We start from the raw sequence: 24,663 nt of genomic DNA on the forward strand, positions 1-24,663 counted from the left end.
GAACACTTTAGTAGAAATGGATGAATGCAAAAAGTGAGAACATTTGGCAACCTTCCAAGTCAGCAGCTTGTACAGCAATTACTGCCCAGTTACATAACAGTATCAACAATACAATGCACACTCCAGGGATATGGAAGTTTCGTTTAAATCCCTAGCTTCTGTTCTCTTATCTGCTCTGAATGCTAGCTGCTGTGGACATGTTGAACAAGGACAGCAGGTATCTTTCATGATGCTCCCATTTTTGAATGGTCCAGTAATGCTGTCTGTCAAGGCCAACGCAAAACAAACGATCATTTGAGTGAGAATGAGGCTGACTAGTGCCTGTAAGATGATACCTGGTAGAAGTCAGGGCTTAAAGGAAGCGGGCAGGAGAGCGAATATGTAAAACATGGTGTGTATGTGTTGGAGCGGAAGTAAGTTTTCTGTACAACCCTATTTGGTGACACAATTCTTTCCCTCTGTCCCCGACTCCCTTCCTCATATAATAAAGTGCTGTTAATTTTCTTCCTTACCTTTCTAAATAGTTTTCAACTTATGACTGAGGTAGTTTAATTGATTACATCACCCAATTAACTGTTATTGCTTGGTAAGCATGTTAGTGACCTTCCAAAGACTGTGGGGGAGCAACTCAGCTGAACCCAATCTTAGCCTTAGTCAACACAATTCTTTGGTCATGGAGGCGATCCTTTCATCTCCATATCTCAGGAATGCTGATCTGTTGCAGCCAACAGCTAACTCAGACGTGGGGCTAAATTTTGAGGACTTCCACAGTTCACCTGCCTCCCAATGCATATGCTGTATGTGTTCACAGAGAACATGGGCAGATTACTGGGGTTTGCCAACATCCACTAAAGTATAATAAACACAAAGAACTGCAGACTCTGGAAATCTAGAACAAAAACAGACTGCTAGACAAACACAGCAGGTCTGGCAGTATCCGTAGAGAGAAAACGAAATTTAACCTTTTGACCCTTGTTCTGACAAAGAGTGATCGGACTTGGAATGCTAACTCTGTTTTGTTGTCCATTAAAGTATATTGGAGAAACAGTCACCATGTACAGGAGAACAAATAAAAAAAAGGCTCTGCTTACCCAGTTAGCTTCCAGCTTCTGGTATCCTCTCATGAATAAATTAATTAAATACAGTACAAAAGTTCAGTGCCTTTGGTAAGACTGCAGTTTAACATACCCTGCATCAACTGTCAGATCTGCACTCTCTTTTGACACATCATCATCAGCAAAAATGGGTGGTAATGCTGTGTTCGCCATGAGTTCATCCATCATTCTAAGAAGAAAATATTACATTTTAGTAAATTCCCATTCTCAACTGCATAGGTTCAACTTTTTTTTTTTGAGTATTGTTTTATTCGTTCTTTCAACATTATCTTATTTGCATTTAATATTGTTTCAAATGCCAAAATGTTTGTTTGGAATTTGTTTGTCATTATAGGGTAATTGCCTCTAGAATCGATGAAAGGTTTTAATCTATGTTTCAGCATTTCTGTCATCACAACTGTGCTCATTTGTCAGGAATATTGTGTTAAAAATCAAAAGACAGATTCCTGTATGCATAAAATGCTGCAACTGTTGCAATATCATCTGACCAAAACACCTGTGAAATATGAACTAGCTACCCTGGATCAAATGTTTTGACAGGTCAAGTATTTGCAATATATAAAAATATATCAAGTATAGCAGAAATGAGTATTCTGTGGAATTACAAATGGCAAATACAGTTTATAAATGGTGGGCCTCAATGTATCTTTCATCTGCTGTTTATTCATTCTTTATTTATTTTGAAACTCATTATAATATTCATATTTAATTCTTAAATACAGTACTACAATGAAAAACACTTCTTATTTTGGGTAGTCTTATGGATGACATAAAAAGTGATCAAGGGAGTCTCAGGAGCAAATATATTCACAATAACATGGCATAGGATTTGGGTCAATGCGATTTTCCACAACAAAGCCCACAACAGTCTGTACTCACGGCATGCAATCTATTTGCTGTTTTGCTTTTTTTAGAAAAGGTTACAGGTGTTATGGAAATGCTGGTTTGCTGCAGACCTCAGTATACGAATGTGACATTAGACAACTCAGTTACCTAGGCTCTTCCAAACCTATTTTCAGACCTCATTGTGAGGCGTAATTAACAGAATATATTGCATGATGTTCTGAAGCTACAATAAAGAAAGAAATAGTTTGGTAAATGAATCACCCAAAATGACATTTACACCTCAATAAAGGGAACTATTGCGGACCATGGCCATGGAGATAAATCATGGTGGCCCTTATCCCACCTGTCCTTTTAACCTTCAATAGCTTCTGTTGAGTGGCTTCGCAATGTGCTTTGGGTCCTCTGGAATAGAACAGTGCAACATACAGAGTGCAGCTCATTGAGTATATCCCAGTTTTTCCAATAGAAATCCACTCAGCCTACCATCTTCCCCATCACTTATTCATTTCCTTTTTTTTCCTCCAAGTATTGTCTAATTTTCTTCCTAACTCCAATTTGAACCCATATCCACCAAAATATCAGGAATGGGTACATGCCAATTCCCAAACACTCAGTGTAACCGCTTCACCTCATGTTGCCACTGGTTCTGCACTGGTTCTTTTGCCAATTAACCTATGAGGTCTGCGTCATGGAATTATCAATCCTCCAGCCACTGAAGTCAGTTTCTATTTCTTCTAGTTACCCCTCAGTAATTTTATCCATCTTCATCAAATCCTTTTGAGCATCTTAGCTCTACAAAGAACAACCACAGTTTCTCTGTAATCCGTCATCCCTTGAGCCTTGGTAAATTTATTCTCAAATCTCCACAAAGTCTTCACTTCCTTCTGAGAATTAGAAACCAACGTTACAGTGGAATCAAATTATTTTCTAGTGGTTCAGCAAAAAATCTTGGCTTTCATTCTCTTTGCCTCTATTTTATAAAGACCTTCCAAACGGCAGGTTACAATATTGTACAGTCAGTTCAGCTATAACACATGTTCCGGCAACGTGAATTGGCTATATCATGACTGACGAATAGGGGAACGCTATTTCTAAAACATGAACTTATAACCAATTCTACCTCCAAAAACAATCCGTCTCCTTCAACATATGGGCCAGGGTGCAATAGCAGCTTTTAAAGCTTATTATTTAAGGTGCACATTTAAGAGCTGATTGCAGCCACTGAGGGGGATAAGGACAGTGTTCTTCAATTTTGGAAGAGCTTTAACATCAAGAAGGCTATTGACATAGGAGGCCTGGGGTGATGTCAGTAAGGATGCTTGCATGCAGCTTGGTGAAAGCTTCTCCCAGATTGTTTTCAAGATTTTAAAGGCTTTGATCCGTCAGAGGAGCTCCCAGGAATCAAAGAACATTGTGCTGATCTCGCAAAGCAAATTGGATTTGAAGAAGTGGAGCGTGAGGATGTTGAAGAGCTGCTGAAGAACTGTGAAGACCTCTCTTCAGCTGATCTACAACAACTTGTTGCTGAAGGGGAAGTGGAAACTGGAGATGAAGAAGATGAAGTCCAGGATGCAGCATGATGAGAGCTTTCCACTTCTGTTTTGTCTTCTATCCTGAGGGAAATTGAGAAACAGTCGCAGCTCTTAGAGGACAAAGATTACAATGCAGAATGCAGCAGGGTAGCAGTTTGTAGAATAAGATCTTATTTGGCACCCTATGAACAGCTTCTTCATGAAAGAAGTAAAAGGGCAAAGCAGCAAAATCTGGACATCTTTTTTAAGCCAACCCCCAAGAAACAGTCAGAAGACAATGAACCACAGCCATCCACTTCTGGATTAACTATTTTTTGCCCTAACCCTGCAACGCAACTGCAGATGATGGTGATGGTGATGATGATGATGACGACGACGAAGACGACGACCCTCAGCTCCTGTATTAACAATACAGGAACCTCAAGATTTCCTCCCCATCAAGTCATCTTGACATTTTTTCAAGGTAATGTGTTAAATTTACTTTTATTTCATTATTAGATATGAATTCAACATTTATTTAAACTGTGCTATCCTTTGTGTTAGGCTTTTGAGTGATTTTATTTTGGTGATCTGTCCCTAACCCCACTTTTCCCATAGGCTCCGTTACTTCTATAGCGCAATTTTCTATAATGTGATGTTGCATAGGAACACAACTGTCATGTTATAGCAGAACCGACTGCACACAACTTGGTTGTTCACATTATGTAAACAGCTCCACCTGACCCTACATCAAAATAATTTTCCTTTGTGAGCTCTTAAGATTGATCTTAATGGGCCACTATTTCAGACTCAAGAACACAGTTATTGGATGTTGTGTATTGTATTAATGCCTTTTCTAATTATGTTCACATATATGGTAGTTGGATTGATGCAGAAGCAGAATTAGAGGAATTTAACATAGAGAAACAGGGAAACAGTTCGGTCCAATCAGTCGATGCTGACCATAATCCCAAACTAAACGTGTCTCACTAACATGTGTTTTGCCTGTATCCCTCCAAACTCATCTTTTTCATATACCTATCCAAAGTCAATGTTGTACCTGTACCTACATCCACCAGACACAAATCACTGTGTAAAAAAGTTGCTCCTCATGTCTTTTTAAAATCTTTCTCCTCTCACCTTGAAGATATAGCCCCTAGCCCTGAAATCCCCCATCCTAGGGAAAAGACACCTGCCATTCACCTTATCTACACCCCTCATGATTTTATCAACTTCTATAAGGTCACTCCTCAATCTCCTACATCTCAGTGAAAAACACCCTAGCCTATCGAGCATCTCCTCATAACTCTAATCCTATATTCCTGGCAATATCCTAGTAACCTTTTCTGAAGCCTCTCCAGCTTAATAATGTCCTTCCACAGACTAATAAAGTCATAGTGAATACAGTTTCTTTACATGTACACAAACCTAGACCATTTTAAACAGACCTTTAGTTTATTGTATCTAGATTGAAAGGGGTTACAAATTTCACGCCATTCATTTAAAAAGGATCCACTATATTTTCCCTTTGTAGAAGTTGCTGAACACATGCAGCCTTATGCTAGAGACTCCAAATTCATTTGCAATGAATTAATTATTGCAGTGTTTTTAGGTTTTCCTAAAATCTTTCTTTGAAAACTGCTCTTTCTCTGTTGCAACCTTCTCTCTCACCATACAGCCCCCTTCTGCTCCCCTTCATCTTGTAGCCTGTTTAATTCCTTCTCACAGACCCTCTCCCTCTTGTCCCCACTTGCAGCCTCTTCCTTCTTGCTCCATATTTGCAGCCATGTCCTTTCCAATGCCTTATGCTTGCAGCCTCTTGCTTTCTATGCCCATGCTTGTACCTTCCTCTTTTCCACCTTTCTCCTGCAGTCTCCTGCCACATCCAAAACCCTTCGCAGTCTCCTTCTCCTATCCAACTCCAATCTAAACTCTGGCTTCAGGCCTCATTTCTCAGACTAGGGAACATCAACAATCCCTGAACCTAGCTCCCGGCAACCACTAAAGCTTGGTAACAGCAATCCCCCTATGGCCCAGCTCCCAGCAGCATTAATCCCTTTAAAGCTTGGCCAGTGGCAGAAATCCTCCCTAATACCCAGCTCCCAGCAGCTTCAATCTGCATAAGACCCAGCATCTGCTGGAAAATTCCATAAGGCAAGACTTCTTTTGAATATCTCCAATGGGTGGTAAATACCAGAGGTTAAATGCTGGTTAGACAGTGTCCTAACATATACTTTTCTAGTCAGAGTTTTACATCCACATATTCCACAAACATCAACAGCACTGATTACTTGTTCCCCTTCAAATACGCCCAGTCAAGTGCTCATCCAATTATTCCTTAATTAAGACATAACTATCATTTGTTTCTTCGTTCCATTTGGTCATGAGCATCCCTGCCAGATCGTAGCAGATGAAAATCCCAGATATTCCCAGAAGGCCAGGGTGCCACAGGACAGTAAGCCCAGTGACTCGCTCACTGCTAGTGAGCCAATCACCAGCAAATGCAGGAGAGGAACAGCCTGTAATTGGAGGAGCATGAGAAAGACAGAATTTTGATTGGAACAATTGCTCCTCTCAGATTCTGCCTCTCTAGGATACAGGGACAACCTTGCTCTGATTGATTATAGAGAGGATGGTGGTGCCAAGCCAATTCCCTCCGCCCCAGATTATCACCATGTTCTGTCCTATTTTGGGCCTTGCTGCTGATGGTTTCACTCACTTTTAAATGCCCAAAGCATTATCAGGCCAGACTGTTAATTTAGTGTCACAACGAAACTTAGGTTATTATGCAGGAACATAACAGTTTGCCTCATACAGCATAAAGAAATATATTTCAAATGCAATTATGAAAAAAAATCAAAAACACATCTTAATCTCTCTAATTTAGATGTTTGCAATTATCAATGCACTAAAGCGCTGATGCTTCCCACAGTACAACAGCAGAGTGCTTTATGATTCAATAAGCTAATGGTTGAACCAACTGAAAAGTCTGCCCTGTCACTCAATACTAAATTTCTGTGACTTTTCTAACAATTAATGCCCTGTTAAAGTAATTTGAACTTTATGGGCACTGTGCTGCTTGACAGTGTGATCAGACTGTAAATATCAGTTCACAATGTACGACACATTACGAAATTAGAAGAAAAACTACATTGGAACATAATTTAAATTAACATACATTGCATTGCAAAAATATACTGAAGAGAGGTAAAGATGTGTGTGGAGAATTAAGCCAAGGACTGGAAATGCTTTTTGAAATAACTGCTATCCATTATAAGAAAGGGTTTAGCACAAGAATGTCTGCATAGATGGTAGCCATACTGCATCTGTCAACATCGCAATTGGTTGATGTATTCAGCCCATGTTTGCCAGCTGAGAAGGTTTTATCATTCAGTGAATGGTCCAGTAGCTGCTCGACATTGTCAGTGAAAGGATTGAGCTATTTTACTAGTCTGGCCTGGAATGAATGAACTGCGGACACTGAATGAGTGCTTACAAGCAGCAAGATGGGCAATGGATACTCTGGCTGTCTAGTTGTAGCACTAGCTTGAAGTGACGTCAGCAGCATCAGCAGGAATGGGCAGTAAGTTTTCTAAGAGCTCCTACCCCATTTCTGCCCAGCTGAAGCCATGAAAATCAGCTTGTTTTAAGACCTTGAGTTGTGCAGAACAGCGATGCCTTGCCCTTAATCCCAACACCATGCCAACTTTGGTATGGTGCCAGTTGGCGGGTTACTGTTGTTCTCAATCTGCTGTGTTAGGAACAGCAAAACAAGCCAAGGTGGAAATCTCCCTTCTAGTCACCATCCACTGATTAATGTGAGAAATCCACAAGAACGGACCTGAATAATTGACAGGATCAGGTATTTGTTTTAAAATTCATTCATGCGACATAGGGATCACTGGCTTGGCCAATATTTATTAGTTCCTCTTGACAAGACGTTGATGAGCTACCTTCTTGAACTATTGCAGTCCACGTGCTGTAAATGCGTTTAGGGAGAGAGTTCCAGGATTTTGACCCAGCAACGCTGAGAATGGTGATATATTTCCAAATCTGGTTGGTAAGTGGCTTAGTTGGAAACTTGCAGGTGGTGATTGTTCTCGTGTATCCATTGCCCTTGTCATTCTAAATGAAAGTGGTTGCAGATTTGGAAGGTTAAGATTAAGGTTAGGGTTATGTTTTCTGTGGGCTTAATTCCTTGCTAACATTCACCATCAGAAGGAAAAAATGAGAAGAAAAAGTCTAGATTACTTATATTCCTTCACTGGTAAATGCATTATGTGAGCACTACAGATCAGTAACATTCAATCCTGTGGCAGTTAACTGATCGTAATTAGTACTGCAGGAAAAGGCTGTGTAACTACAAACAGTCTCACTGTCTTGGACTTTGATGGGTGAGTAAAATAGAAAAGCAACAAAAAGATTGTAGCCAGATTCCCACTTCAGATCACTAGCCTGTGAACCTTGCTTGATCATGCACATCTTTTGCTGTCTGGCGAAAGCAGGATTCCTATCAACTCTGATATCCATCAATGCTTAACAGCCTGCCAATACTCACTGTCTAGGCTAATAAAAGACAAATGGCCATTTGAGGAAAATAGCAGATTTATTGGAACCTGTGGAATTCACCTATGTATGAGTCATGGTCATCAGGGGATTTCAGGGCAGAAGTAAAGTAAATTAAAACCAAAAAGAGACTGCTGGATCTGCTACAGGTCATAGTGTCCTTATGAACTACTCATACTTCACTCTTCCTTAGTTTGTCATCAGAAACCTCAACTTGGAGCCTACACACTTCATTCTCTTGTAATTGTTGTTTTTACTGCAGCCATCAATTAGCAAAAGACCACAACTTCTGTCACCAATTTCAACTGCTGAGTGCCCCCCACCAAAATGAGAAGTGCAAGTTAACTCAGACTCACTCTGGCATTTTCATGCGCCAGTCCATACAACGGTATAACAGCAAGACAGCTTAGAATCCGTTGGGTGTGGAAGAAATTACTGAAAGCAACTGATACCAGATTGATAATTGGTTAGGATTGCTATCATCCGTCATGTTCCAGAAACATACTGGAAAGGAATATTGTTGAACCACACCACAATACAGAGCTTTATCTTTGTCAATAAACCAAGGCCAGCAAAAGGTCCACACAGGAGATGGTCAGTAAAATTAAAGCATATGGAATAGGAGGTAATATAAGGGATCGGCTTATAGGCAGAAAACAGACAGCAGAAATAAATGATCATTCTCAGGTTGGCAGGTTTGACGAGTGGGATACCACAAAGGCCAGTACTTAAACCCCAGCTATTTACAATACATATCAACAGTTTGGATTTGGGGACTAAATGTAATATTTCCTAGTTTGTGGATGGCACAAAGCTGGATGGGAATGTGTGCTCTGAGGAAAGCAACTTTGAGAGTGTTTAGATAGACTTAGTGATCGGCTGAGAACATGGCAGATGGAAGATAATGCGGAAAAATGTGAAATTATCCACTTTGGTAGGAAGAACGGATGTGCAGATTATATCTTAAATGGTAAGAGATTAGAAAATGCAGACGTTATAACAGGACCTGGATGTTCTCATTGTTAAATCACTGAAGACTAACATGCGTGTGCAGCAAGAAATTAGAAAGGCTGTTGGTATCATAGAATCCCTACAGTGTGGAAACAGGCCATTCGGCCCAACAAGTCCAAACCGTCCCTCCAAAGAGCATCCCACCCAGACCCATTCCCCTACCCCTGCATTTCCCATGTCTAACCCACCTAACCTAAACATCCCTGGGCACTATGGGCAATTTAGCAAGGCCAATCCACCTGACCTGCACATCTTTGGACTGTGGGAGGAAACTAGAGCACCCAGAGGAAACACACACAGACACTGGGAGAATGTGCAAACTCCACACAAACAGTCACCCAACACTGGAATCAGACGTGGGTCCCTGGCACTGTGAGGTAGCAATGCTAACCATTGAGCCTGTTAGCCTTTATCACAAGGATAGTATTGGAGTCTTACTTCAATTGTATAGCACCTTGAATAGCGTGTGCAGATTAGACAGAATATTATTGCGTCAAGTTAGCCTTGTGGGAACATCTAGGACAGGAGGACTTTTCTCAGAGAAAGGGGTCACCCATTTAAGACGGATGAGAAGGAAATTCTTTTCTGATGGTAATGAGCTGTGGAATTGTTTACTGCAGGGATCTGTAGAGACTGGGTCGTTAAGCATATTCAAGGCTGAGATAGACAGATTTTTAGTAGGAAGGCATTTAAAGGTTATGGTGCTAAGGCAGAGAAGTGGGTTATCAGATCAGCCATGATCTCATTGAATGGCAGAGTGGGCTAAATAGCCTATTTCTGCTCCGTACATCTTAACGTCTTACGGAGTGCAACAGAGGACCACCAGACTTGTTCTGGGAATAGTAGGACTGTCCTATCAAGAAAGATTGTAAAAACTAGGCCTGCATTCTCTGAAGCTTCGAATAATGAGAGGTGATCTGATGGAAACTTATAAATTACTGAAAAGGGGTAGACAGATTAGATGCAAATAGGATGTTTCTGCTGCTTAGGTAATCTACAACCATGGTACATCATTCCAAAATAACAGGGATGTCACTTAGGGCTGAGATGAGGATAAATTACTCAGAGGACTGTGAAGCTTTAGAATTCTAAACCACAGAGGGCTATGGGAACTCAATCATTAAGGATGTTTAAAGTAGAAATCGACAGATTTATAAAAACGAGTGACATAAAGGAATATGGAGATAATACAGGGAAAAAGACATGGAATTGGATAATAATTCATGATGGTATTAAATGGCTGAGTAGGCTTGACAGGCTGAATGGTCTATTCCTGCTCTTATGTTCCTAAATGGATGATATGATTTAAGTTAGAACATAAGAAACATATAATGAACTGCATTTCACTGATTATCAGGAATTTGAGACAGCATCAGGCAAAACATATTGGAACTTGTAATCCATTTACTCGATTGCATTGGCAGATGGCATGTAACCATGGTAACACACTGAAGAAGCAATCTGAACAACTACCAATTTTGTTGCATCAGCATAGGTGTGGGGATGAAATTATTTTGCTGTCATGATTTCATTGAATGCATTTGTTATTTTCTACTGGCTAAATGGATTGATAAGGTCAGAACACCGCGTTCTTTTTTCTATGGCTTGGATTGAAATCCATCCCAGACTGAAGATTTTCCCTGCAAATCCTTCAAAAAGTGAAGTCATATACAGAGTCCCTTAGTGCAGGCGCCCAAACTGCATTTCAACCTATAACCACTAATTTCCTATCAGACGGGGTACAGGTATTTCTAAATCAACCTATTCAGAGGTGCTTTTACATCCAACCGGAGCAGGTGGGTCTTGAAACCAGGCCTCCTAAATCAGAGGTAGGGATGCTACTACTGAGTCACAAGAGCTCTTTTGAATTGACACATACTTACATTGGAGACAGTTTAAAGAAGGCTCAATTGGTTTACACCTGGGTAAAGTTGAGAAAGGTGATTTTCTTGAAACATAATATTTTGACAGAATTATTCCCTTTGATGAACGAGGGGAAATAGTTTCAGATGAAGATGAGGAGGAATTTCTTCTCTCATGGGCTATGATTTTTCAAATTCTGTATCCCAGGCAGCAATAGAGGCTGGGTCATTGAATACATTTAAGGCTGAGATAAACAGGTTCTTTAACTACAGGAACTCTAGGATTACAGTGAGGAGGCATGAAAATAAGAGTTTGAAGCCAGGATCAGATCTTATTGAATGACACAGTAGGCTTGAGGGGACAATTGGTCTACTCCTATCTCTTATGCAATGTTCTATAACGTAGTTCAAATAGAGTCACTGTCATTAACAGCAATCTCATAAATTAGATATTTACATTGATGGTTTGGGTATGAAATACATGACTGAATCAATGCAAAGACGTTTACACTTCATTTAATGTTCAGTGCATGACTGGATTATATTTATCAGAAGAGTTAGGGAAGAGAAAAGAATGAATGTCTGTTTCCCAGGATTGATATTTGTGGAAATGTTGTCCCCTTCTGGGCCTCCAGAAAAAATAAACTGAGATCCAAATGCAAAACCCTGGGGAATGATGCACTGCTGAGGTTTGGAACAGTGAGGAGGTCAAAGTATTTAAACTTTGTAAACAAATGATTTGATTTCAGTGTCTGGGAAACAGTACAACAAACTATGCATTAAATGAGATATCTTTGTTATCGCTAATCGCGGAAACCATTTGCACTTGGATGAGGCAGGTGAGATGTTGTTGTCTGTGATGCCATTCCTTCTATGGAATAAATAGTTTGAAGAGGAGGGAGAATATTTTTCACATTCCCATGCTGACTCTAAATTCAGTTCCCATACAGAATCAACATCTGGCTGACCAACATCACCAAAGCAAGCAGTTGGCCCAAGACAAACGGGGAAATGCTGGATCAGGCTGACAAACAGAATGAAGCTAAATAATACTCAAGTTGACCAAACTGCATTCTGTACCAGAAAGTAATGTGCAATATAGTTTCTACATTTAAATTCTTCCCATGCTGAAGCAAGGGGAAGTTAATATTCTTACTAGGTCCTTTACAAAACAAGTGCTTCTCCTGCATTCACAACAAAACCCGCAAACATTTGGTTCATGGTTGCGAATAGTGACAGCATAATTCCAGAGGGTTGTTTGGTGACGTCACCTTTATGCTGTCATAAGCAAGGAGAATATGGCTTTAAATACATCGCATCTTATTTGTTGAAAACTTAATATTCATTTTTTAAAATCAATTTCAGCAATATTCTCAGAATGGCTGGCAGACATCTCATTCTCCCTTGGTCTTGCTGACTAAAAGAACTACGGAGTAAGATGGCATTTAACAACAAACCATGTTGATCTCAACCAGGAAGGGAGAGCAGGATTAGCATCACAGCCAAGGAAGTTTGGGGGTAGGTGGGGAAAAGTTGATGTGGCTGACTGCAGCTTTTCCTGGCTTCCACTTTGTATCAGTTTGTACTCTCATGATGGACACAATGACACCATCACCTATGAAAGCAGATCTAAACTTAAGTTATTGTTCTCGGGTGAGAGGGAGGGAAAAGAGGTTAAAATACCACAAGGAAAGTGAAGATACCACATTTTATTTGGGATTTATCTACACTGTTACAGACCTCATCATGCACTGCCAGAGCAGAAACTATGGCAGAAACTGGAACTTGAATGATCAAAATGCTGGACTCGTAAAACTTACATTGTAAAGTGTCAGCTCAATCAAATGAGGTTAAAAGGAGAATCTCTCCAAAGGAATAGTAAATATTTCTCAGTTGTTCAAGCTGACTGCCAGCAAATCATAAGAGTACCTTGGCATGGGTTGGGAGCTAAATAGCCATATTTAGTAAAGGAGTCCAACACTGACTCTATCAGTTGGGTATGTCTGTCTTAAACTATTGTTTATTTGGCACTACTCTTAATTCTTTCCATCCGTATTTTCTGTGGAATTTGTACTTTCAGAGTTGATTTATTAATAAATACTGAATGGCCTAGTTTCGTCACCTAGAGGCAGGCAATGTAAATTGTTACATCTTTTCCAATGTCAAATCAACACACATGATTTAAATGGTTATCAACAGGAAATTGACAACCATTACTGTGAAAATGACTTGTAATCACAGTCTAACAACCACATATAAAAAAAACAGAAAATAGCAGGAATAAGCCATTCAGCCCTTTGAGCCTACTCTGCCATCAATATGATTATGGCTGATCATCTAACTCAGTGCCCTGTTCCAGCTTTCTCCTCATAGGCTAAAGCGATCAAAGGCTAAGAATGATATCTAATACCTTCTTGAAAACATTCAAAGTTTTGACCTTAACCACTTTCTGTGAAAGAGAATGCCATAGGCTCTCTAATCTCTGGGTGAAGAAATTTCTCATCTCAGTCCTAAATGGCTTAACCTGGCATCATTAAACTGTGACTCACAGTGTATTACAGTGGTGTTACAAAATACCTATTTGGTGGCTGCTTATCTCAGGATATGGAAAGCTAGCTCAACCTATTACAAATATGTAAATTGCAAAGCAAAGAATGTTAAATTCTCTGCATCTGCAGAGCCTCAAGAAAAATAATCTTTGACAATTTCAAATGGCTAGCGCTGCCCACAACAGAAGACTTTCACATTTCCACAACAGATGTTTTGCCAGTTGAGGCCTCAATTACTATACCTTAGAAAGCTTGCTAGGGTAATATTGTACACAGTGCTTGAGGCAGCAGTCAACACTCATTGAGTTCCAGAATTAACACTGAATTGGAGTCCAACAAAAACCTAGACAATGAAGTGAACTTATTTATCATACTACAAGAAAACAGTGGTATCGTCCTAGTCTTTCGTACACAGCAGTTAATTGTAAACAAAAATTCAACATCAAGAGGGATACAGGGATACATTACAGAAACATACAAGTTTGAGAACTCAACTTCTTCAGGACAGCACAAAAACAAATCTCTCTGATTTAGCAAAATAACGGATCCCTCAGAGAAAAGTATACATGGACAGACATGAGACCAAAGCAAGATCAGAATAAGCTAAGCCATTTTTCACTTTGACATTCACTTTCTAAGTTTATAAGAAAAATGGCAACTGACTAACAATGCTGTTAGCCTGGCAAACATTAAGACCATCTCCAAGGAAGAGGGAAGAAAACATAAGAAGATGTGTTACATCTTTCATGCCTCCACTGAATTAGGGTGAAAATAAGGCTATTATTGATCTCACCATCTCTTAGAATATTAGAGAAAAAAAAATCAGATTCCTGCTCCTGATCTGCATCAGGTGACTCTGTTGAAGTACACACATGTGACAACAGGATGTGCAGTGATTCTTTCCACAGTCAAATAACAAACCCGCATTCATGATCACGTCCACAGACAATTATTGGATACCTAACCACTGGTAAACAGCACCTTTATCAGAAGTGAGAAGAAAATTGCAAAATAAAAATCAATTCAAGGCAATAATTCCAAGCATTAAACAGAATGCTGTAATGACATCTCAAGTTCCAAAGTAATCTGAGCTTATATTGTTTCAAAATTCCCTCTAATGAATCAATTATTCTCCTTTTAGTTGAATATCTAAAAAAGTTTATAATACAGACCCATATGTTTTAACCACAACATTATGTGCTGGATTACTATGGCTAAAAGCCTGAATAAGTATTCCTGAGATTAGATAAAAATACATCCTGTGGCAAGAGATTGGCCTCAAGGACATTGAACAGGACAGAGGATTTTGCTACTGAAGTAGATTCAATATAGTAGCAGTAAAGAATGAGCTGATTTTGGTGGCTCATGTCACTGGAATGCATGATAGTCCTATTTACGGCTGTTAAATATTTACCAAAGGACTTGTAGCAGCAGTGAACAGGTGCTCTGTGATGAGAACTCATATTGAGTATTTCACACGTACCAAGCTGAGAGGGAGCGATGAGAAACACAGGAGACACAGACCAAAACAAGGATGGATTTTGGAACCTTGGCTTTTGAGCTGTGGACATCGGCGTGATTCAAAGGTGGTCTACTTACACTCATGGTAGATGGAAAAACGCCACATTGTTACAACATACCACGCTACATCAAACCCAGACCATCTGCTCAATGTCTGATGTGATCATCGACACCTACAATAATTAGATAGGTGACAGATGAACAGAAAATTAGATATCTTATTCACAAGACTCATTAACATTATCATCCCAAATTGCAAGCTGAAATTAGCAATATTGATTTTAATGACTAACAAGATATATGTGGTACCCACATTTTTTTGGGGTGGGGAAAGACACGTGGGAGGTAAGACCTGAGATTATTACAGGTGAGACATCAATTTGAATGCAATTGCACCTACAGCTTTCAAATCAAAAATCAGGGCATTGACACCATTTAAGAGAATTTCACAGTCCTTAAACGATTAACACAGTTAGGATATCATAGAAAATTCAGTGTAAAATGGTTAAGCAAAGGGGGTCGGAAGCAAAGAGAGCAAAGAATGAATGACATCTCAGTCTTCAACCCCACTGGGATGCATCATGCCCCTGAAATGTACATCTCTGTGTGTCATTTATATAATAACACACAGGTGTTTTCAAGGACTGGTTTTATGCCATTTCAGCTGCAAATATTTCTTCAATTAGCTGGCTATACACAGCAGGCTCCAGCAGCATCCACAATCTGAACTGAAATGCTACTCAACCGCACATTTTCAACAGCTGTGACACTGAAATTGATTTCTATGTATGGGAGGGAAACACTTAGAATTCACATGCAAGAAACAAGCCATTCAGCCCAACTGGTCAACACTGGTAATACTTAGCAGTTTTGCAGTACCGATGGACACAGAAGCAGTTTAACGTTCCAGGTCGTGGCCATTCAACAGGCCTAGGAAAAGTTACATGCCCAAAATAAAAGCCAAAGGTGTTGGGGAAACTCAGCAGGTCTGGCAGCAACTGTGAAGACAGAAACAGAGTTAACATACAGGGAACAGTTGAAATGATGAGAGAAGAAGAGTCTTCAGTGGAGGGGGCCAGAACAGAAGATTTAAGATAAGAAAGAAATTCAGTGGGGCAGAAACAATGGGTCTACCAGGAGAAGGAAGAAAATAGACGTTTCAGCATTCAGGGAGTATGAGGTGGGATGCAGAGTTCCCTCCAAGCAATGTCCCCACACCTTCACTCCAAGGGTCTGTGCACACTGATCAGTGTGCTGATGCCTTTCATAGCATGAATGCCTTAGAGGTTTGTACCGAAAATAAGAGACGCAAAAGTATGTGGGAAGCTCTAGAGATGATTAGTGGAGATGAGGTCAGTAAAAAACCTGGAAATAATGGTCAGTGATGCGATCATGATCCAAAGTGAGGACAGAGGAAATGTCAAGGAGTTGGTGTTCCTCTGCAATGTAGAGTTTTGGTAAAGTTAGAAATGTAACAGCTTTTAAGTAAATAAAACGGGGGAGGGTGCACAAATAACAAAACGGAGATTTGTGAAAGGGTGCAAGACAGGAGACATTATATGACAAAAAATTGCTAAAGCAGAATCAAAGGGAGTGGTAATGGGACAAAGAAGAAACAAAAACCATGGACCCAGCGGTGTGAATGAGAGAATAACAAATGACTACTTTCAGAAAACAAGACCATGGAAAATAAATTTAATTATAATTATAAATAAATTAAGACTGACATATGCGAAGAAAAAGAAACAAAATAGGGGGGCAGAGATTACAATCTGAAATTGTTGGAAGTTAATGTTGAGTCCAGAAGACTGTAAAGTTTCGAATCCAAAGATAAAGTGTTGTTCCGCAAGTTTGCATTGAGCTTCAGTGGAACACTACAGCATGCTGAGGACTGAGACATCAGTGTAAAAGCAAGGTAGAGAATTAAAAGTGATAGGCCGGCGGAACAGCAGGATCATGTCTGTGAAATGAATGGAGAAATTCTGCAAAGCTGTCACCAAGTCTGTGTTTGGTCTACCCAATATAGAGGAGACTACACTGTGAACAGCAAATACAATTCAACATTCTGTTTCTCCTCAAAGTCATACCTCTTCCTCGGATACTGTTCCAGTTATGCCAGCTATTCTAGCACCTTACCCAAGTGTTCAATATTTCACACTGAATGTCAGCAAGCTAATCAACTGCAGCACTTCATCATAACCAAACTGGATCTTATTCATCTGACATACATAAAGGGGGCTTCCTGATAGTGGTCATACTGGTCAACCAGAAGCACATGGCCAGATCCCCCATCAGGCCTGATCCAGAAGCCAATTGCAGAAACCAGTTAAATCCTATCTGCTCCATAGATGAATTCACCAGCTTAGCGCAGTTGAATCTTGGACCTTTGTAAAGTGGTCATTAAATAAATGATTTGAAGAAAGTATTAAGTTTAAAATGGCCATATTTTAAAAGATCTGATATTGTGCACTGACAAATTTATTTGATAATTATTTAGCATAGTACTAATCTAAATGATAAAATTGGCCATTATTAATGGATTATCCAAGACAGTGAGTGGGAGTGTACTATTTGATTGAAGCAAACACAACAGCCAAGGCAAACCATGCTCTTACATCTTGCTCAAAATGCTGTACTTCAAGTAGGCATTGATGGAAAGTGATCAGGAACCTTAAGTTAGATGCCAAAAAAGGCCTGGTGCTTATGGAGTCACAAAACAGGAAAACTGCTGGAAGAGCTCAGCAGGTCTGAAAGCATCTGTTTTGGGTCGAGTGACCCTTCCTCAGAACCTATGGAGTCACACGTGACTGTGGTTCAGCAGCTTCAAGAGAGGGAGGAGGAAGTATAAAATAGGTTTAAAAAAAGTTAACTGCAGCTTTTTGCTACTTTCTGGCAGACAAGCCTAATTACACTTTCAACTCACATTGAACAGCACTCAAGAATAAGGCTGCCCATCAATCAGAAAGCACATTAGCAATGCAGACCAAGAACTACTTCCCCTTCAGGGATTCTGGGATCTCATGAAATATTAATAATTTACTATACTCTTTAGTTTAAAGAGTAATGGTATTTAGAAGAAGATGCATGACATATTTTAAGCAAATTGTAGCCCAATACACACACCGTCAAGACTAGGGTTTAATACTACAGTGGTGATTTTCACCCAAACCACCCAAAAGGGAAACTAATTGAATTGAATTACCTTCTCAAATGTTATTGAAAAGATCTGAAACTACCATCATACATAGTTTAGAATAAGCAGGTCTGGTAGATTAGGATAGAATTACCTGAACTCTGGTGACTAGAAAACGTTAAACTACAAATATTATTTGTAAATTATGTTAAATACACTTTTTAAAAACAAGAATCAGAGATAAACAGGTGCCAGGGCGACTCATGGCCTCCTCCTTCCCTGTTGCCTTCCCCCTCTGGACCAATGTCCCAGACTTCAAGTAGAAGAGTGAAGGACACAACTGGATAGTGCCATTTAGATAAGGAAGTGAAGAGGGAAGAAAAAGCTAATTTATGTCCATGCAGAGTCTATCATATTCCAAAATACTTACTGTCAAATAGTTACTTTTGAAGTGTGGTCACTTATTTAGACAAATGCTACGTCCATATGCACACAGCAAGGTGCTACAAAAACAATAAAATAAATTACCAGTTGACAGGTATTTGAGAAGTTTTGGACGGTATTCTCCGAGGGATGAACTTTGGCACAGAAGCATAACAATTTGATTTTGGGGAAGTTCGTATCGACAATATTGAAAGGAGAGCACCCACACCCTGTTTCCCATTCACCATACCACTAACTGTCTCAAAATATTCAAATTGATTTGTCAAGCATGGCCTACGTTTCAAAAATCCATTCTAACTAATCAGCTCATTGTAAGTGCACATGCATACTGTCCCCAGTAACAGGTTCCAGCAAGGCGGAGACTCGGGGACCGCTTTGCAGAACACCTACGCTCGGTTCGCAACAAACAACTGCACCTCCCAGTCGCGAACCATTTCAACTCCCCCTCCCATTCCTCAGACGACATGTCCATCCTGGGCCTCCTGCAGTGCCACAACGATGCCACCCGAAGGTTGCAGGAACAGCAACTCATATTCCGCTTGGGAACCTTGCAGCCCAATGGTATCAATGTGGATTTCACAAGTTTCAAAATCTCCCCTCCCCCCACCGCATCCCAAAACCAGTCCAACTTGTCCCTGCCTCCCTAACCTGTTCTTCCTCCCACCTATCCCCTCCTCCCACCTCAAGCCGCACCTCCATCTCCTACCGACCAACCTCATCCCGCCCCCTTGACCTGTCCGTCCTCCCTGGACTGACCTATCCCCTTCCTAACTCCCTACCAACACTCACCTTTCCTGGCTCCATCCCCGCCTCTTCGACCTGTTTGTTTCCTCTCCACCTATCCTCTCCTCTATCCCTCTTCTATCCGCCTCCCACTCTCTCCCTATTTATTTCAAAACCCCCTTCCCCTCCCCCTTTTCTGATGAAGGGTCTAGGCCCGAAACGTCAGCCTCTCTGCTCCTATGATGCTGCTTGGCCTGCTGTGTTCATCCAGCCCTGCACCTTGTTGTCTCGGATTCTCCAGCATCTGCAGTTCCTACTATCTCCAGCAAGGTCTCATAAGTTTTGTTAAACTGACTATGGGAGGTTTCAGACATACCCGCAGGGTCAAAAAAGGCCTTGGTTTTATGTCTGATTCAAAAGACATCACCTCACTAAAAGACAGGACTCTAACAATGTTGCAGTGAAGTGTCAGCTTCAGTTATGCATTCAAGTGCTCAAATACAGCTTGAACCCAAACATTATGGCTCAGAGGCAAAAGTACTGCTACCAAGCCAACACTGGTGCAACCACTCATGTTGCTTGCTGCAAAACAACGTAAAATTGCACACTGGACGTATGGGTAAATAAAAGGTGAAAACATCAGGTGAAAAGTCTTGGATATGAAAACCCTATGATCAAATCACTTGCTGATATTGGCCAACTAAGCTCTTCCAAGAAGGTACTGGATTATTGTCAGCACCCAGTGAGTCCAATCAGGAGATAAATGAAGAAAATCATAGAATCTCTGCCTTTCCACACAGTAGAACTACCCAGCAGTAATTACCAGCTGGTTGGAATAAAGAGTGAAACTGTATTTGAAAACCCCTACGTTGTAATTGCTTTCTGGGCATTTTATAATTACTCCACTATATCAGACAATTACTTAGTGATAATAGGATTTGGGGGAAAACTGCAAAGAAGTTTTCTAATCTATCTCAGGAATGTCTCTGGTCACATGGAGGTTATATATTTTTGAGTTCCTGAGAGTGACTATTTTGTTTCTTTCATCATGAGTCTCTATTTTCCTTCAGTTGTTTTTCATTAAAACTGATCCTTCAAATTGTCCCTTTTGTCATTATCTCTGGACAACTCAGCCTTTAACTTAACAGTTCACAGAACACTTTGGCCTCCAGACCCCACACCTTGGATAATGTGAATGACCTTACAATTTGCTGTTCTTTACAATGCCTTTAATTCAAGTTTGATATGGGCGAAGACTGCTACATATACTTTTGTTTCTGTACAAGGAGAAATGCTAATTTCAGGAAGAAACAAGAACAGGTACAGTTTAGCAAGATTCTCACTTTAAACAGCCTGTTGGAAGAAACAGAACGAAGACAAAATATCACAAAAGTCAAGTTAATACATAGTGGGTTAGTGCTGTAGTGTCAAAAGAGCTGCAGAAAGACGTCAGAACATATTTTAAAAGTTTTTGACATTTCTGATGGCCTACAGGACATCTCTGAGATCACAGCCACAGCAGCAAGAAGGTATGCCAAAGTAGTTGACTCAAGCTGATTTACATTAGTAAAGAAAATTTTGATATTGTGCCATGCCTATTTTTCACTTCTGATTTGATTTATTATTGTCACGTGTACCAAGGTAGAGTGAAAAGCGTTGTATTACATACTTTACAGGCAGATAGTATTATACAAGTGTATCAAGGTAACAGAACAGAGCGCAAGATAGTGTTACAGCTGCTGAGAAGGTGCAGAGACAGATTAACATTAACATTTAAAAGGTCCATTCAAGAGTCTGAAAACAGCGGCAAAGAAGCTTGTCTTGAATCTGTTCATATGTGTATGCAAACTTTTATATCTTCTGACTGACGGAAGAGGGTGCAAAAGAATATAATAGGGTGGGAGGGGTCTATGATTATGTTGGTTGCTTTCCCGAGGCAGCGGGATGTATAGAAGTCAATGGATGGAAGACTGGTTGCGTGATGGACTGGGCTGTGTTCACAAGTCTCTGGAATTTCTTTTGGTCTTGTAAGTCTTTAAGGATGTGCTGAATTTCCTTAGCCTCCTGAAGAAGTAGAGACATTGCATATGCTTTCTTGACTGTAGTGTAGGTAGGTCAGGGCAGATTGTTGGTGATCGCCACTCCCGGGAAATCGATGCTCTCGAACATCTCCACTTCAGCACCAGTGATGCAAACAGGGTGTGCCCTCCACTCCGCTTCCTGAAGTCAATGACCAGCTCCTTCGTTTTGCTGACACTGATAGAGAGACTGTTGTCTTTATATCATGCTGTTAAGCACCCTATCTCCTTCTTGTACTCCATCTTGCTGTTATTTGAGATTCGACCTACAACGGTGATATTGTAAACTTGCAAACTTGTAAATGGAGTCAGTGCGGAATTTGGCCACAAATGTGGCCATGTGTGTGTATAAGGAGTATAGCAGGGGGCTGAATACACAGCCTTGCTGAGCACTAGTGTTGAGGTTTATCGTGGAGGAGATGTTGTCGCCTATCCATACTGACTGCGGTCTGTTGGTCTGGATGTCGAGAATCCAGTTACATAGTAGGGAGCAGAGATCTAGCTCTCAGAGTTTGGAAATAAGTTTGTTTGGAATTATGGTGTTGAAAGTGGAGCTGCAGTCAATAAATAGGAGCATGACTTAGAACAAAGAACAAAGAAAATTACAGCACAGGAACAGGCCCTTCGGCCCTCCAAGCCTGCACCAATCTGACTTAGGTATACTTGTTGTCCAGATGTTCCAGGGGTATGTGTAGGGCCATGGAGATAACGTCTGCCATAAGGCAAGATTACAAATGCCTGCAGGTTAGCTGACCAGAGAGCATCAGGGTTCTTATCCAAGGTTCACGCATGCATTTTCTGCAAATATCACAGGCTAGTAACGAAGCATGGATCCTGTTACATAGATGCGTGCTAACCAATTGTTGCACACCTACAGCTTTTGCAGCTGTGATCAAATAATTCAAAACAGACAGAGGTTAATCTGAGGATCTTCCACACTTACATTATTTACTGTGAAAGCTGGCCGAACCACTTACACATCCAGTTTTAGAAGCCCTGATTAAAAAAAAGACTCACATACATTTTGTTTATATTTGGCCAGTCAAGGCTCAGTGAAAGGGGTATAAGAAAGTTCAAAGGACCATGAATGATATTTGAAAGAGGACTTTGTTTAGCACTATCTTTGAAAAAAAAAATGAAATGTGGTATTGGTCTCTATTAGTTGGGCAGTGCACACTCATTACTCAGAAATGTGATGTGACTGAGCTGCTGTTCATTCAGTAAGAGAATATACTGGCACTAAGCCCAAGCTCTGGACTATTTTTTAATAGAACCAACAATGTGCAAACATTGTATGCAACAAATCGATAGACTGTTGAATCTGTAAATTAATTGGGTTCAGTTGCATCTGTTTTGGATACATATTGAAATGTACCATTTCATTCATTTGTGTAAACCATAATTTTTCTTCTGCTCTCATTGTGTTGAGCGCTTATGCTGTGGGTAGCAAGAACTCCAAGGTCAGGCATGGCATGGGTTCCTGGGATTCTGTAGTAATGCATCCAAAAAAACTATCCCCTGGAGAATTTCAATTTCAGACAAGATAAAACAGCAGAAAATGGTGGCTGTGGCAACTTCTATTATTGTCAGCATTTTGCTTTGAGATGCAGGAAATTAAAGCCACGGGATAGGTGTTGATCCTGCCTTCTGGAATCACTTTAGAGTCTAATTTTATGTTAAAACACAGCATGCAAAATCAGCACTGCAATTACAATGGGGTACCAGGATGAACTTCTCAACAATTGCAAAAGTAAGAAAAATATGAAATCATAAATAACATCTACTCAGATAATGAAATTTTAGGTAGAACTGTGATACAGGGAATGTGAACAAAGCAAATACTGTGAGCAGACAAATATAGCAGATATATTAAGCACTGTGTTAAGATCCAGAAGCTAGTGCAGTCCTGATATGTCACTTTAAGGTTTTTGCAAAGATTTGTAGCTCAGGTTGTGGGTGAGGTTGTTGACTTGCTCACCGAGCTGGCTTGATTTTGTTCAGACGTTTTGTCACCATGCTAGGTAACATTATCAGTGAGGCCTCCGATGAAGCGATGTTGTTCCACTCTGCTTGGGATTTATACTGTCCAGTCCATTATGGTGAGTTGTGTCATTTCCGGCTCCATTCTGTATGGGTTTGGAAATGGGATCCAATTCTTTATGCTTGTTGATTGCATTATGGTTTGAGAACCATGCCTCTAGGAATTCCCGTGCATTTCTTGGGCTACTATGGTTACATTGTCCCAGTTAAACTGATGGCCTTCGTTGTCCGAGTGTGCTGATATTAGGGAAAGTTTGTTGTGTGCTACTCACACAAGCCCACAGCCACGCTATGACAAACACTCACAAGGGTTAAAGACTCCATACCCGCGACATGCAGAACCAATGTAGTTTACAAACTACCATGCAACGACTGCCACAAACATTACATTGGACAGACAGGAAGGAAACTAGCCATCAGAATACGCAAACATCAGCTAGTAGCAAAACGACACGACCAACTTTCCCTAATATCAGTACACTCGGACAATGAAGGCCATCAGTTTAACTGGGATAACGTCACCGTAGTAGCCCTAGCCCAAGCCAAGCCAAACATAGACAGCATGGGAATTCCTAGAGGCATGGTTCTCAACCCATAATGCAGTCAACAAACATATAGAATTGGGCCCCATATACAAACCCACACTGAACGGAACCGGAAATAATACAACTCACCATAATGGACCAGACAGTATAAATTCCAAGTGGAGTGGAACAACATCGCCTCATCGGAGGCCTCACTGACGATGTTACCTCGCATGGTGATGAAACGTCTGAACAAAAACAAGCCAGTTCAGCAAGCAAATCAACAACCTCACTGATATGTCATTCTATCTTTGTTCTTTCCTCTTTTGTTTTCAATAATGTAATCTGCAGTCTCAGGAATCGTCAAAAGTTATCTAAACAACAGAAAGAAGCAAGAGGCTCTAGAAGGTAGATAGAGTTTACCACACCAGTGACACAACTGCAAGCTACTTGCAACAATGCACCCAACACAATGGCTCAACGAGTAGTGCTTTAACCTCTAAGTATTAAGTTTGTGGGTTCAAATCCAATGCTATAGATTTTACTACAGGTTTCAAGGCTGACAATCCAATGCAATAACTTAGCCCCTGAAATCCAGGAATCATTCTCGTAAACCTGTGCTGTACTCCCTCCAAGGTCAGTATATCCTTTCTAAAATGTGATACCCAGCTCTGCTCACAGTACTCCAAATGGAGTGGAGTGTAACCAGAGATAACAAGGTGTAGAGCTGGATGAACACA

At 40.4% G+C, this 24,663-nt stretch overlaps 1 protein-coding gene across 11 annotated transcripts in view; it reads right to left on the reverse strand.

The window, feature by feature from the left end:
- hmg20a (high mobility group 20A) overlaps positions 1–24,663 on the reverse strand; it is a 56,373-nt gene that overhangs the window by 22,306 nt on the left and 9,404 nt on the right. For 9 of the 11 annotated variants that reach the window (XM_048617187.1, XM_048617185.1, XM_020534061.2 and 6 more), the window contains one exon: positions 1,189–1,284. In XM_048617187.1, the coding sequence (XP_048473144.1) occupies positions 1,189–1,283 (95 nt within the window). In that variant the 5' untranslated portion in view covers position 1,284. Of the gene's footprint in view, positions 1–1,188; positions 1,285–14,943; positions 14,963–15,059; positions 15,155–24,663 lie in introns of those variants that run through there. The other 2 variants (XM_048617184.1, XM_048617186.1) reach the window with 2 other exon arrangements.

Source organism: Rhincodon typus, chromosome 36 (assembly GCF_021869965.1).
Source record: "Rhincodon typus isolate 14 chromosome 36, sRhiTyp1.1, whole genome shotgun sequence".
NCBI classification, from domain to species: domain Eukaryota; kingdom Metazoa; phylum Chordata; class Chondrichthyes; order Orectolobiformes; family Rhincodontidae; genus Rhincodon; species Rhincodon typus.